Here is a 15,168-nt window from a genome sequence, read left to right on the forward strand (position 1 = left end):
ACTGACTTGTGCTTGACGGCTTTATCCTTTTGCCATCTTAATGCAGAGATTTACGTTCAAAAAACCCAGTCTCAAACACCCCTGTGGGTTCTTCCTCTGATCCCCTGAATGTGTGTTCATACACCTGTGCACAGTGCTGTCAGCCTCCTGCAACAGGTAAAAAAAAGAAAGACTGCAGCTGTTATTCATAAGCCTTTTTTTAATCTCTCAGTAGAGGCAAAAGGGACCAGAGCATGTTTGTAAGGAAGACGCTTTGTTTAATGTAATTAAGTTTACTTCTTTCAAGTCTGAGTAAACGCAGCAGAACGACTGGAAATCAGGACTGCGGTGCCTTTCCCTGTAAGGGCAAGCAAGCTCTTCATGCCACGCTGCGCTCAGCAGGTTCTTCAAAGAAAGCTCTCTCAAACTTCAGACCATGGACCAAAAAACCCACCAAGTCCACCACACTGAACACAAAGCAGAAGCTGACAGCTGTGGAGCAGCCCTGGGGTTGTTCTCAAAAACAACTGTTCAGTCAGTTGCTACTCTCTTGTAACTACAAGAGAGCAACTGGTGTACACTCAGCTCCAGCAAAACGAGAAATCTATCCTCCATTTGGGCTTGGGATTTTCCCTCATGAACAGCTCACATCACTCAGAGCCAATGCATTTTGGGGCCTTGAAGACCTTGCTTGCATCTACACCATTTCACAGCTCACAGGCAATTAAACCATGTTTCTTTTTCTTCTTGCGCTCCTTACATGCTCCACTAGAAGAACTCTCAAAGCTCAAGTCCTCTCGCTCTTCCAAGTTTTCACCATTCTGTTTTCAATCTCCCTTTACTCCCAATGTTTCTATCCACTCTTTTACCCCCTTCCATTCAGTCATTCTAGTGGCCTCATCCCACCTGACTGATGAGGAAACTCTTTCATGTCGAATAAAAGAGTTTGCGCAATACAGAGAACTTGTAATGGAAAATAAACAGCACTGACATCACTGGCTAATTCCAATTTGCTGCACTAAAATACAACATTGTGGCTATACTGTAAGGTGGGATCAATGTGTGTGCATGTGTGTGTGTATTTTCCTGCAAGTTTCAATATCCTCTTATTGACAGAAGATAGGAGGACTGGGCTACAGCTGGAGACAGGAAATGATTTTTATGATTTCATTAGAGTAACTGACAGAAGCGCTTCCTTCCTATAAAAGGTTAACATGCAGCTCATTAAACTTACAGCTGCTTTAAACAGGGCTGCCACCAAAGACAGCGCACAGGACAACGTAAATAGTGTTGATATAAGCTCACTGCAAAATTAAAATGGAGTTTGCATAACCCGAAGCACAGAATAAATAACAGCTATTGTTGCAACACAGGAGAATGTCAAAGTGCCTTCGCTTTCCTAAAGTTTCTTGGGAAAATGGATGAAGGGACAAGAAGTGAGAAGTGCCAACAATGTGGGACATCAGTTGTGACAGGAGCAAACCTGCAGCCTCTCACCAAACCTACACCCCATGCACAAAGAAACTACCATGGATATAAGAGTGTTACATTCAGGCTTTCATTTTAATCCCCTTAGAATTTAATTGTTAATTGTTTTTAATCTGTGCCATATAAAATTGATGAAGTCAAATTCAAATCTGTGGATCTGTACTCGGAGTGAGTGGTGACAGAGACTGAGCAGGTTTTAGTTCTCCTCAATTAAATTCAGGTCCCTACTCCTTGATACCAGCTAGTTATTCAAACCCATTCTGCCCTGCTCAGAGTGAAGTACAACACCAGCACCATCCCTGCAGGGGTCTGCTTTAGGAACTCACCTTAGGGAGGTGCAAGGCCAGAGCTATGCAGGGGGAAAAAAACAGTAGAAACCACCTCCCTTCCATCGTGGAGGGCTCTGCACCTCTGTGCTGCAGTCAGTCAGCAAAATTGGGGGAAAACAAGCAACATCAGCTTGCCCACATGCTGTGTGAGCTCCACCTTCAAACTTGTCTCACTGCCATGCACGTACGAAAAACTACAAGATCTACAAGATTCAACTTCAAAAACACAAAATGTAATCAATGCTTGTCAACATGACACCTTTTTGATGGACAGTCACACATCAGATATTCCATCTGGACAAACCTAGAATCCCAGCAATACCACTGATAACACTTTTCTCTTTCAGCATCACAATTAGTTGGTATTTCCCCCCTCTGTCATAATTCTTAGAGGGTTTTTTTTTCCCTATTTCCTCCTCCCTTCCTCATCACCTTTTCTAGTGTTACTGCTTCCCTTCACCACATCCTATCACAGTCACTTTTTCAAGCAGTCTTGTTTGCAATGGTGTCTGTACAGACTTCAGTACTCAGTTTGCTGCTGCCCAAAATTACAGCAGGCAGCTACTTTTTGAGATCTGAACTGGAATAAAGCAAGCAGAAAGAAGCCCAGCAGCTTTTTTCTGCAATTGTTCATTTTCTTCACAAGCATTCAGAAGCACGTCTTGCATCAATCTCAGATGTTAGCTCTCTGCTAACAAAAAAAAACCTCAAGATGGAGATGAGTCATTGGACTGTGCAAGCAAGAAGGAATAGGAACACTGTTTCCCATTGCAAAACCTTCACTGATAGCTTTTGGAAATAACCTGGTTTATTTTACCAACCTTACAATGTCAGGTTCACTCAGTACACGCCTTGTCAGCTCCAAGTGATGGGCACACTAACTGCATGGCTGATGCACAGCACTGGGACCAGGGAGCGAATACAGAGCTGCTCAATGCCTTTTTTTGCCTGCACACAAAGGATTCTGGATAAATTGTGTAACATGACAGCAGATTGCTCTTCGCCCCAGGTGAGGCAGGTCTGTCCTTTATCAATGAGTTTAGCTGAGCACATGAGTTTCATCATCATCTAGAACAAAAAGTAAACAGCCGACATTAAAAAGGAAAAACTGATATGATTTGATTTTCTTTGGAAAGCAAAGGATGTGCAATGGAATTGCCACGACTAAGAGCTTCTCCTCTGGAAACAGAAATAGAGTGGAAGTATCATGGAGGTGCTGCTGCCTTCATGATTCTACCTTCATAAAGAGCAAAACTATTCAGGAACTAGTGGGAAAGTGTAAGGATTTTCGAGACATAGGAAGAAAACAAGACAAAAAAATAAATACAAAATACAGGAACACGGCCAGAGTATCAAACCTTCTCATGTCAATATCCAACTGTGAATATGGCTGACTTAGAAACACTTGGAATACTCTGTGTGTGTTTGGCTTAGTTACAACCAAAGGTGTTATACCCAACCAGTACTAACAACATGCAATCTCAGTGAGAAAGGAACTACCCTAGCAGTTATAAGAATACATGAAGTAGACACAGAACTAAAGAAAATTAAGAAAGCAGACTGACATGGACATGGAGAAGCATAGAACTCATTGGCGTATTACATTTCATGGCTTAGTTTATCAGAAATGAAAGGTCTGAGACAAAAATATTGGGCAAAGCACGCAGAAGGAACAGCAGCAACAATCTCCTTACACCACCAAGGGAGCAGATTAAGCATTCCCTTATCAGTTTTCTTCACCACACACCAGATTTCTTTGGATTTATGTTGCTCTGCCCCACTAGGAACACGTTGCTGTGTGGGATAAAGAAGCCAGATGGACTCAAAACAGGAGTCAAAAATAACACCATACTCCTAGCTCTGAATGAAATTATTACACCAACATTGCAAGCCTAATTTAAAATAAGTTCTTGTGGTCCAATTTCTACCTCAGTTTTCTAGGTGTTCTCATACCACAATCCACATGCAGCTCAGCCTAAGCAGGACCCAGTTCCTGTTACTTTAGTTTGATGCTTCATACACCCACTTATTGTCTGCAGCTCTGTAGCTGGCACTGAGGGTGAATCAGGTCTTTGGTTTGCAAGAAAGCTGCTCTCCTGATTTTATAGGTAAAGCCATTCTGAAGCAGCCAGCTCAGTGAGTCCTGTCCTGACTGAGTGTTGAAGGATGGGTAGGACAGAGGGAAGAAAATGAACGGGCATGTTATGTTCATGAAGCACAAGAGCAGAGAGATCCCTGCTGGCAAGACAGTGAAATACACGGGTGCTGCTGCAGAAACACACCTGATACCACGAAGTTTCTTCCACATCGGCGTGAATGACAAAAACATCACAATGTTAAAGACAGCTCTGCCTCACCCACACAGCACAGGCTGCACAAGAACAGCTGTTTGGTGGGGCAAACAACTGAAGTCTCCTCCCATTAAGTTTGCAAAGGATAAAAATTCCAACATATTTGGATTTGTATACTGCAGAACCAAGGCTGATGAACCTACTTCTACAGCTCCTTCCACCAAATAAGAGCAGAGGACAGGACCCAGCTGGTTTGCCATTCACAGAAACCACCCATTTGTTTTAGTACTTACAGGCATTAGGTATCGTCCAACTCAGGCAGTCCTACCAGGAAAATGCTGCATCTCACCCGTTCCTTCTAGTTAGTGAGACTGCATTTAACCATCGGCCAGCCAACACTGGACACTTGTATATCTGGAGTTAGAAGGAAGCAAACAATTCAAAACAACAACAACAACAAAAAACCCAACAGATAACATCTCAGGATTTTGTTTGGTTGGTTTGGGTTGGGGTTTTTTTGTATGTTAAATGACAATCAGAAACCAGCACATTTCTGAGATGCAAAACCAGAAAGACCTCTCAGGTGTGGCAGGCTATTGTGAAGGTACACGCAACTTATCTGGGGATGAACTAACTCAGAAAAGCCAGCGAGTGAGTGAGAGAGGCATCGACTTCCAGACCATAAGAATGGCCAAGCAAAGACAGCAAGACATGATTAAAGTGAGCACCCAATGAAGAGCAACTTATATTTTACAGGACAATGATGATATGAGGAGGCTCTGCTTTGCTTCTTACAAAGGTTCAAGAGAGTAACAGATAATTCCAGCAGCCTGGAAAATGAATTCAGTTGATACCCGGAATGAAGAAGAGCACACAGATTTCTTTCTTTTTTTTTTTTTTTTTAGAAAAAGAAACTTTATTACAAATGGAAGGTGTAAGAAAATATCCAAAAAGTGTCAAAGCAGTATGAAAAATGTTCTCATCCTATTCACAATTACCAGTTTTCCCCAATAAACACGGCATACAAAAATTGATAGAAACCACCGCTATTCTTTTTGGTAACACTAATCAGACCTTTTAACTCCAAGTCCCAACTCAGAAGTTGCTGGCAGCCCAAGGAAAAGATTAAAATGTTCTTTTTTGAAAACCTGAAGTTGGATGAAAAGGCTCCATACATACACAGCTCCTGTATTCACCACACGTGTGTAACTTGGGGTACGCAAAACATGACCCAGCACAATCCTTAAAAGTCTATAAAAACCTGGAGTGATGGGCAATGCATGTACAATGTCTTTATGCTCTGGTTTCTACTTCTCTTTACACCCAAAATCTAACAAAGACCAATTGTTTTCCTCTCCCATTTACAGAAACACCTGAAGCTGATGCACGGCTCATGCAGACACAGAATGTGAGCTGCTCTGCATGCAGGAATGTGAAAAGGTAGCGCAGTCAAAAAAGAAAGTAATTAAAAGCACAATTATTAGAAGACTCTGTATGCTGAATTCACCAACTGCAAATGATCTAACACCTTAACTCTTCTGAAAAGCCAGGCTCGAAAGGCATTTCTGATGTCCTTCACAGAGGATGCACGAAACACACAAACAAGGAAAGAACTGTGCGAGGTGTTGTCTTCCTAAAATGAAGTACAGATCGCTTTAAAAAAGCAAAAAGTTGGCAAGTATGCCAAGGATTAAACCAAACCTACATCATGAACCCGGGGTAACTGGCTGCCATGACTGGAAGCTGCAGCACACACCTTTGGAAAGCACATTCTCAATCCTTTGAAATGCATGAGGCCTGCATTTGTGACTCAGTGCTGCAGTGCAAAAGAGGCTTCAGTATAAGACACGTAAAGATTTTGAAGGTGCAGGATGAAACATTTGTTACAGTACCTGTTCAAGGTACTGTTGTAAGAAGAAGAAGAGACAACTCTTCTCTGTGTAATTTAACTGTTTCCATCAGGTGTGTGAAAATGCTTTGCCCAAAGACATCTGAGATTTCCCACTAGTTCATTTTTCTGCTACCAGCAGCAACTTGGAAAATGCCAGCATCATGTTAGGAACAATTCAGCACGTTTCATTAATTCTGCTGTTTCAACATCAGTAAACGCACAGGACCAAGAGTCATCCAAACAACACTGTTCTGCACAGGAGCAACGAGAAGTGAACAGTCTTTCATCACCAGAGCAAAAAGGATGGAAGATGCAGAACCAAACTCCAAATAATTTCCTTCACCGTGCAAGACCAGGTAATACCTAATTTAATCAGGGCTACATTTCTTAAAAGCCACCTGCTGGTAAGGAAGTTGCCTCATTCTTCCACATGTACTGAAAAACTGATTTCTGAAGCACTGTAACAAAAAGTCTTTGTTCTGAAAAAGTATTTCATGTACACTCTTTTTAGGTGGGGACCTTCAGGCTTGGGAAACGTTTTTCTAGACTTTCAGCAAGTGTTCCATCAGCCTCGCGCAGAACTTCAAGGAAACTCTCCACCTGGAAATACAATTGCAAGCACAAATGCACACAGAACAACAAGAAGACCACTTGCATGGAGCACAACTCTCATATAAGGTTTAAGAGTCTTTCTACTCCTGTATCTTCCTACAAACAGCAGCTAGCAGTAACTACTATAAAAAATAACAAAAAAATGATCCACAGTAAATGCCTCAGCTTCACAGCTACAGCTGGTCTAAAGTGTGAAACATGGTTGCCTTCTCCACGCTGTTATTTTATTGTTCAAAAGTAGATAAAGAAAAGTTTCCTACATGAATAAAAAAAAAAAACATTAGGATTATTCTGTAAGAATACACAGGACAAATTCCCAGCTGGCGGATCTCTGCAGACCTTCATTCATTTCAGCACAGTTTGACCCCTGTATCAGCTGATGATCTAGCCAAAGCTCTGGCTGAAGAAAGCTGTAAGAGAGAGAGTGAGACTGCCTAAAGGGGTGCTTTACGTGTGCATGAGCAGGTCTGTCCTACCTCTATCCTACACCTGATTCTCAAAGTTCTTCCAAGAGCAGTACTTTTTATATCTTATATGCTTTGCCACATACTCACTGATGTGAAATACAGGGGGAGGAGGTTCTGGAATGCACAGGAACACATCCGTTCATTTAGATGTCCCTGTTTTAGTCCTTCTAATGTATTTTCCTAGAAAATTAAATGAGAAATGTAACTAGTATATTGTAAGCAATTGTCAAAGAAAAACACACAGTTGTGTGCACAGTGGCTTAAGGACGTACTTCATTCACAAAACAAGTGAAACAACCACAAGCAAGCAGAACTTAAAGAGTTCTGAGAATACCAACTGTTAATACAATAAGGTGTGAAAACTCACACCTTACACAAGTCCCTTCTTTTGAATGTTGAAGAAGTCTTGGCCCTTGATGGCACACCCCTCAGAATATATGTGCCCCTGCTATCCGACACGTGTTGTTACAGACTTTCTGATTAGTTTTCAAATGAACTTCCAGAATGCCATTTCACTTGCTCAGAAAAACGTCCCATTAACAACAGAATCACAGAATAGCCTGTGTTGAAAAGGACCACAGTGATCACCTGATTTCAACCCCCTACTATGTGCAGAGTCACCAACCAATAGACCAGGCTGCCCAGAGCCGCATCCAGCCTGGCCTTGAATGCCTCCAGGGATGGGGCATCCACAGCCTCCTTGGGCAACCTGTTCCAGTGCAACACCATCCTCTGTGTGAAAAACTTTATCCTAATCTCTAACCTAAACCCCTCCTGTCTCACTTTAAAACCACTCCCCCTTGTCTTATCACTGTCCACCCTTGTAAACAACCATTCCCCCTCTTTTTTATACACTCCCTTTAAGTACTGGAAGGCCACAACGAGGTCTCCCAGGAGCCTTTTCTACCTATCCAGCAGAACTCACTTAATTCTTACCTTGGTCAGTTCTTGAAACATATTGGAAAGTAATTCACAACAAATATCCTTCAAAATTTTCAAATGAAAATCTTCCTCCTTTAGTTCAGCCTTTCCAGTTTCTTCTTGTTCAGATTCCTTTGAGTTATCAACAGATCTCTTCCCACAGCCCTCCATGTATTGTAAGATACGAATCAAGCTCCCAATCAGAGGCATATCTAATATAAAGGAACAAAAAAGGGAAAGTTTAACACTGATAGGGATTTTTTTTCCCTAATTCGTTCAAGGAATTTCAATTTGGAGGCAGATGGGAAGATTTTACAGATAAGGCTACAGCAATGTATATTCTGACAGTGATATGGCTTTTAATCAAAGACTGTTCAAAAAAACAAGTGGAACAACTTAAAATCCAAATCATTCTTTACTGCAAGCTAATCTGGATCAATTAACATTCTACAGCAGGGGTATGGAACGAAGTGTTTCTCCATAGTAACCTAAAGCAAGCCTAATTATTTCTAGAGTCCTGTGAGCAATAATGTAACAAACCCACTTCTGAGTTCCTAGGAGAACAGACTCTCTGTGTAGGTCTGTCTGCAGAAGGGGCAAGGATGGTGACGACTAGAGCCTTCTTGTGCCATTCCCTCATCTCTTTTATCTCCCCACTGTATCAAACTACAAGCAAACCTAATGGTAGTCAGACCTCACTTAGCACCTTCAAAAGGGTAAAAAAGAAGCTTGTATGTTTAGTTTGCATCATAATAATCCCATCTGATAAACTAAACTGGCAAAACCTCTTTGTTCTATAGGTGACACATTCCTAAAGAAGCCTTTCAATTCCAAAGATGGATCAAAAAGTAGAGATTAAATAGATTTGGGTACAGAATCTCCCTCTCTTGAGAAAAGTGACTAGCAAGAGCTCTTATCTTAGCAAAGACAAACTCTGCAATTCTCATGCACTTGGCCAGTGGAGAAAACTGAAGAGAACCTACAGATTCTGATAGCGCAGCTGTTCAGAGGTATCCAGGACCTGAATTTTGAGCTACCTGTGATTTTCAGAGGAGCCTTAATGTATTCAAACATGCATCTGAATTATGCGTTCTGAATTGACTTCTACTAAACAGTAATAAATTAACCATCTTTCACTCCATCATTGTCAATTCTAACAGCATTAAAATAGCAAAAAGAACAACAACAAAAAAGCAAGACTTGCTTTTCCTCATCTTGATGTATTCTCGTTCTGTCTGTGAAGCAAATATGGCAGACAGCACGGACAAAATAGAGGCCAATACCGTCTTCTGCTCCTGTACAATGATTGGTGGATCATCCGGCTGGCAGAGCTCATGGCAAATGAGGTCATAAAGTAAAGTCCAGGTCTCTTTTCCTCCATCAGGAGCCTGCACTTGAAAAAGAAAGAAAGAGAACCCATCGGATTTAATCTAGGCATGCAAATTATTCTTTTTCTCACTGAACATCTGATGAGCTGGAAGTCATTTGCATTCTTAGTCCCATCATATGCAGCAGTTCAAGTGTCTTACCAATAGCCTGTATGCCCTCATCCACCGTAGTGAGGAGCTGCAAGATATGCATATAAACATCAAGTCCTTCGGGACTATCTGAGCTACATAGAACAAAAGAAGAAACAAAGGCTAATTAGACGACCAAGCTAACACACAGGGTTACAAAGAGTCCGCCGCAGCCACAGAACCAAAGAGAACTCTCACATACCGGACTTGTTTGGCTGCTTCGAGTATACAAGGCACAATTTTAAAATCTGGAAGCTCTTCTGGGGAGTCATCTGTAGATGGTCCCACAGACTGACAAGTGCCGCTTTTAATCCAGTTTAACATCAGCTCTTCATCCAGATCAAAGAGTTTGTCCACCACTTCGCCCACTTTTACCAGCAATTCAACTGCACAAAAGAAACCAAAAATCAAGAAAATAAAGAGCAGAAATTAGTTCACAAAATACTAACACACAAAAGTACCCAGATAAATTAAGTGCTCAAATACAGCTGTTTCATTCAGTATCTTCTAAGGGTTTCTATGCTCATGTTCTTTTTGTGGCATAAATGAGGCAACAAGCTTGATAAATAGGGACTGCTGGGAAGCCCACTGACACATTATAGCCTGTCATGCCATTTATGGAGTAGGATCTTTATTTGGTAAAGGGACTTCAGGTTCCCCAGAAGTCATAACCTCTGCTTCTGAAATAAAACATGACAAAATTTGTCCCTAAATATGCATTTTTTTAACTAAGCTTACGCATGCTAACCCCCATTTCACTTGGGTAGAAGTAGGATTTCAGCAGGAACAAGCATGACTTCTGTGTCATCAACAACAAGCAAAAGAAAACTAATGTAACCATTAGCTGGAGTCCTGTACGATGCACTTCTCTTGTTGGGTTTATAGGTGTGTGCTTATAAATCTTGCAAAGGTGGCACAAGTTTATTTTGTTGTCTTTTGAATTCAGGAAGCTTACTTTAAAGATGAAGAAGTCCTGCACTCCCAAATAAAAACATTTGGCTTTGGAATTCATACAGCAGTTCTTTTTTTTTTTCCTGCAAAACACTGGTTCTCAGTGCACTTCGGCAACTCACCGTTTGTAGAGCTTGACATGATAAAGCAGACACAGTCATACACTGAAGGGCTGTCTCGGATCCTCTCAACCCAAATGTTGGCCACCTCAGGTTGCGAGAGGCAAGTCAGCAACAGCCTAGGCAGAAATTGCCCATGTAACATATCAGAAGCCAGATCACTGATCTTAGGTTGTAAAACCAAAGTGATGAGAAAGAAGCGGTAGAAGACTGGAACGCAGCCCACAGAAAATGAATTCCAGAATAAAGTGGAAATGACAGAAGCATGGGAAGACATTAAAATAATGAGCCCACTTGCCAATCTTTGTCCCAGGACCTTGGAACAGAGCAGAATTACACTAACAATACATTAATTTCTGAGATGTCCTACCTGCTTGTTTCCAGGAGAGTTGGAGAGTCCGAATCACACAAACGCTGCAGTAACACTTGGCTTTAAGCAGAAAATCCAAGATAAAAAAGTTAACAAAAAACCTTTTAATATCTTTTTTTAAAAAACATACATTCCAAAGTTAATTTCATAGCTGCCACAGCATGCTGTGATTAAAACCAGCTCTTTCAGACTGTGCACGCATCACCAGTGTTTCAAGATTGCCAGACTCAGAGATCGAAAATGCAAGAGTTTGACAAGCAGCTATGAAATATAACAGCAAACAACGGGCATTCATTGTATCTTCGCTGAACACTTTCCAGCCACTGAGGGTTTGTCAAAGGTGTGTGAACAAAGAAATTTAGTTCCTTTCATAACGCTCACTGTGAGAGTCCATAAAAGCAGTATGATGTGTTTATAAAGTAAATACACACCTACCCGAGATTCTCATCTTTACTAATGGACATGCATATGTCTTGGAAACAGGCCATATTTCCCAGTATTCCCACGCAGATCTCCTGAAAAGCCAAAGCACCATATAATGAAATATCTGCAACATAGCTCACAATTTTATTTCCACAGCCATAAGACAAGCATAAGAAAGGTTCAAAGCTGCTTTCTAGTTTGATTTTCAAGCACTTATGTCTCAGCAATGTCTAGATGGGCACAGATTTCCTAAGGGATGTTGTGAGACTAGACCGAAGCATACAACCAGTACTGTTCACTGTTTAGCACAGTGCAGGCATTTCATAAAAGCAAATATACCTTGAAATCAAAGTCCATTTCCATGGTACATATGCATACTGTTTTGAAGTTAGACTGGCATTGCTATTATTAAAGCAATAAAGAGTCCTAGGGACAAGAACATACCATTACCTCCCCCTCTACAGACACCTCCTCTAAAATAAGGGGGAGGGGGCTGCCTTAATACAAGCTTCCAGCAAAGACCATTTCCCAATTGCAATGATCTCCATCATCTCGAATTCCTAAATGCCATTGCAGTATGTAATGCAAGCTGCAGGGCAATGACACTGCAGCATGGGTGGCAAAAGAGAAAAGCACTAAGTTACTGGTGATCAGCAGTTCTTAACTAATGTTACTTTTGCACACTTGACAAAACAAAACTCTTATCCATTTCTGTTCAGTAATCACAAGGTAAGTTATCAGGAAGAAAAGGCAAAGGCCTGTCCTTACTGACTTTTTAAAATGAGCCATTTAACCAAGTTTGATACCATTAATCCTTCATTAGTAATGACACGTATCGGCTTCATTGTCACCAAAATTGTTACTAGCTGGACCATATTAAAAACACCGTGCTAAAAGGCATCTGAAAATTAAGTTGTGTTTTCTCCTGTCCCAGAAGTTATACAGAAACACAGTGGGAGGTGGGAGCTGTTTAGGAATGCTGGCACAGAGCTGTGTGCTGTAACGATTAGTACAGGGCAGTTTTTGGCAGCCCACACTTACAGTCAGACGAGGACACTTGGATTTGGCAAAAACTCCCATGAAGATATCGGGGGCATTGAACTCCTGAAGAAACAAAGCAACATCCTGTGGAAAAAACAAACGACAGAGCAAATGAAGCCACCAATTTTACAATTTCAGAACACAAATCAAACACTTTCTCACAGATTAAGGAATGAATCAGTGAATCACTGCAAAAAAAAAAAACGAGGTATTTACCTCATTGAGTGAATTAGCCCCGCTGCTGCCAGCTGAGCCAATACACAATGAGGAACACCTGCAGGGCAGCTCAGACAAACCACAGCAGCATGGGGCCCAGCAGCCAGGACCGACAGAATGCTTCTCCATATCGGTGCTGGGTTCAGAAGCGCACAAAGCACTGGCTCCATCTGAAGAGAGCAATGAGTCTCCTCCATGCCAGGCACCACACCTGCTCTGCTCGGAGACTCCAAGGATGCTGCCAGCCGGACCAGAGAGGCGCTACCACCTGGAACACCTTCAGCCCGCGCCTCTCCTCAACTCTTTCCACGAGACTTTAGATCGATAAAACTCAGCAGCGGTAACGCGGCATTCGTCTGAACCCAGCTCCTACCTCATCCATGGACATGTCCCACACCTTGCAGATATCGTTCTCCATCTCTTCGTCCAGTTCCGTCTGAATCCCCTCGGGGTTCCCACTGGGCTCGGACTTCTCGGGGCTGATAAGCTGGAAGGGGGAATAGAGGGATGGTAAACGATGTGAGCTACGACTTAGAACCGCCACGCAGCCCGACCAGCGGCCTACCCCGCAGTCACAGCGGGACGAAGGCTCCCGCTCAGGACGGCGGCCTTCAGCCGGGCCCGGTCACGGCCCGCCCCGCCCCACCGCCCGCACCTCGATGAGGCGGGTGAGGATGCTGAAGAGCCAGTGCTTGCTGTACACCGTGCTGCCCACCGCGTCGCCCTCCTCCTCCGCCTCACTGGAGGGCGGCGATGGGTTGCGATCCATGGCGCCGGGCCCCGCCGCCTTACCGGTAACAACGAGGCGGCGGACAGAGCGGCGCCTGCGCTCACTGCGCCCCACAGCGCCCTCTGCCGGTCGGCCCCGAGGCCTCGCTCACCCCCCGGCCGCCCAGCGGGACCCCCCACCCCCCGGTTGCCGCGATGCCCAGAAATCCGACACAAATAGAGCAGATGGCGGCGAGTCCTGACAAGCAGTATTTTTATTGGGCCACACAAGGGAGGGGGAACGGGAACAGAGAGACTTCAGTATTTGCTGGGAAGGCCTTTGGGCCTGTAGCGGTTGGGATCGCCGCCGCTCCTGCCCCACGCGTTGGCCTCCTGGTCGAGCCGGGTGTCCTCCGCTCCTCTGCCGCTCACCCCGCTCTGCCAGCCCTCACGGGCGTCGCTGCAACGAGAGGCGACCTGAGCCGGCACCCCGAGCACTGCGCCGTGCCGCCCCCAACCTCCCCTAACACCGCTGCTGCTGCATCTTCCCCTCCTCTCCATTCCCCTTCTGGACGCAAAGCTTAATACGCGTCAAGAAGGATTTCACTCGGACCGGAACGCCCGGGTCCCTGTTAATTCCCTGTTAACAAGATGAATAATACCTGATCACTTTGGCTATCCAAGCACCGCCGGGTCCTCTCCGGGCGGCGTCGTAATTGCCACGAGCGTGGAAATACTTGTCGGCACCGATGTAGTTTGCCTCGCGCATGTCCCGGTATGCTCTCCACATATCCCGTGCGCCTGAACAGAGCACACAGAGCTGAGATTAAATCTGATATCCCGCTCAGCACCATTTCAGCCAGATGCCCATGGCTGCTGCTGGGCCAGAAAGCCCCTATGTCCCAAGGGCTCCGCAGAGAAACAACTCTTATCAACCTCTACTAAAGTAGGGAAGCTTAGCAAAGCAGCAGCAAAGGGGCTCCTTGAGGAGAACTTCACGGAGCCATGGAGGCTTTGCCTGGCTGCGATGCTTCAGGGGCTGGAGGAGTTGTCTCAAAGCAAGCTGGCAGTGACACTTTAGATCCATAGCGTGCACTACAGATGGTACCAGCTTCATTTTGAGACTTCAGCAGTAGAGGGTTTGTGCACCCAATTTGTCCACAAAAAGCTCTCTGTGAGCATGTGCCTATTCCTGCAATTCCTGTGCCTTGTTTGGCTGCAGGGGTGTCCCCAAGCTTGAGCCCAGGCCTGTCATATTCTTCATGCTGCTCTTGGAAAGACCCAAGGAACACAAAGACACTTGACCAAATGGGCCTCTCAATGGGAGTCACCAACTGGAAGGACCTGCAGAGGCTGATCAAGGTCCTCTCCCAGCAGCAGAGACCAAGAGGCTCCATAATGCAGAGCTGCAGAACCCCTTGACTGGAGGACTATATGTAGCCTATGCTCAGGGATTGGGTCCTGAGAGAAAGACCAGTGGAGATGGAACAACTTACCTCCAGCTGCATCCCTGACAAACTTGAAACCACTGGAGAATGGGTTGTCAGCACTTGCATATAGAACAACAGAGAGCAACACGAAGCAGATACAGAGCTTCATGGTTCTCTGCCCAAGCCTGACACAGAGCTGTAAGAAAATGAGAGAGGTTAGCAGTTCTAGAGCATCTCTTAGAGATTTCTGACCTAACACTCATCACACCCATAGCTGCACCCAGGCAGCTGCAGGAACACTCATGCAACCACCCCAGAGCTTATGGCCTGCCCAAGACCCCAGCATAGAAAAGTTCAGAGAATCACTCACCACTGCAGAAAGGCAAAGCCAGGAGGCCAGGTGGAAGTGAAGCCT

At 44.1% G+C, this 15,168-nt stretch overlaps 3 protein-coding genes across 8 annotated transcripts in view; all 3 read right to left on the reverse strand.

The window, feature by feature from the left end:
- TPH1 (tryptophan hydroxylase 1) overlaps positions 1 to 2,755 on the reverse strand; it is a 145,552-nt gene extending 142,797 nt beyond the window's left edge. The window contains exon 1 of the mRNA XM_085548644.1: positions 2,618 to 2,755. The gene's annotated coding sequence lies outside the window, so the exon portion shown is untranslated. The remainder of the gene's footprint in view (positions 1 to 2,617) is intronic.
- A 2,210-nt stretch (positions 2,756 to 4,965) lies between these two features.
- SAAL1 (serum amyloid A like 1) lies at positions 4,966 to 13,405 on the reverse strand. Of its 6 annotated transcripts, none has more exons than XR_014946504.1 (12): positions 13,271 to 13,405; positions 12,989 to 13,102; positions 12,400 to 12,483; positions 11,371 to 11,450; positions 10,936 to 10,995; positions 10,569 to 10,684; positions 9,698 to 9,881; positions 9,508 to 9,590; positions 9,262 to 9,366; positions 7,994 to 8,190; positions 7,145 to 7,237; positions 4,966 to 6,578 (listed from the first exon to the last, which is right to left on the reverse strand). XR_014946504.1 is itself a non-coding variant. In XM_015864161.3 (12 exons), the coding sequence occupies exons 1-12, from the start codon at positions 13,382 to 13,384 to the stop codon at positions 6,486 to 6,488; spliced, it is 1,407 nt and encodes a 468-aa protein (XP_015719647.1). In that variant the 5' UTR covers positions 13,385 to 13,405; the 3' UTR covers positions 4,966 to 6,485. The 6 variants fall into 6 exon arrangements, 2 of the variants coding, with proteins under 2 accessions (XP_015719647.1, XP_085404769.1); XR_014946503.1 differs by having other exon boundaries at positions 9,183 to 9,366; XR_014946502.1 differs by having other exon boundaries at positions 9,262 to 9,371.
- Positions 13,406 to 13,580: 175 nt separating this feature from the next.
- Positions 13,581 to 15,168, reverse strand: LOC107314689 (serum amyloid A protein-like). Its single transcript, XM_015864182.3, has 4 exons — positions 15,124 to 15,168; positions 14,820 to 14,949; positions 13,986 to 14,124; positions 13,581 to 13,783 (listed from the first exon to the last, which is right to left on the reverse strand). The coding sequence occupies exons 2-4, from the start codon at positions 14,920 to 14,922 to the stop codon at positions 13,642 to 13,644; spliced, it is 384 nt and encodes a 127-aa protein (XP_015719668.1). The 5' UTR covers positions 14,923 to 14,949; positions 15,124 to 15,168; the 3' UTR covers positions 13,581 to 13,641.

The sequence above is a fragment of the Coturnix japonica genome, chromosome 5, assembly GCF_054131305.1.
Source record: "Coturnix japonica strain WE chromosome 5, WE-NBRP24, whole genome shotgun sequence".
Taxonomy (NCBI): Eukaryota; Metazoa; Chordata; class Aves; order Galliformes; family Phasianidae; genus Coturnix; species Coturnix japonica.

Coding starts and splice junctions, on each gene's coding strand:
- SAAL1 (XM_015864161.3), bottom strand. CDS start 13,384: ATGGATCGCAACCCATCGCCGCCCTCCAGTGAGGCGGAGGAGGAGGGC. Junction 9,591..9,697: donor GAAGCAGCCAAACAAGTCCG/GTATGTGAGAGT, acceptor TGTTCTATGTAG/CTCAGATAGTCCCGAAGGAC. Junction 8,191..9,182: donor ATACATCAAGATGAGGAAAA/GCAAGTCTTGCT, acceptor CCTTTATATTAG/ATATGCCTCTGATTGGGAGC.
- LOC107314689 (XM_015864182.3), bottom strand. CDS start 14,922: ATGAAGCTCTGTATCTGCTTCGTGTTGCTCTCTGTTGTTCTATATGCA. Junction 14,125..14,819: donor TGTCAGGGATGCAGCTGGAG/GTAAGTTGTTCC, acceptor TGCTCTGTTCAG/GCGCACGGGATATGTGGAGA. Junction 13,784..13,985: donor TGGATAGCCAAAGTGATCAG/GTATTATTCATC, acceptor CTCTCGTTGCAG/CGACGCCCGTGAGGGCTGGC.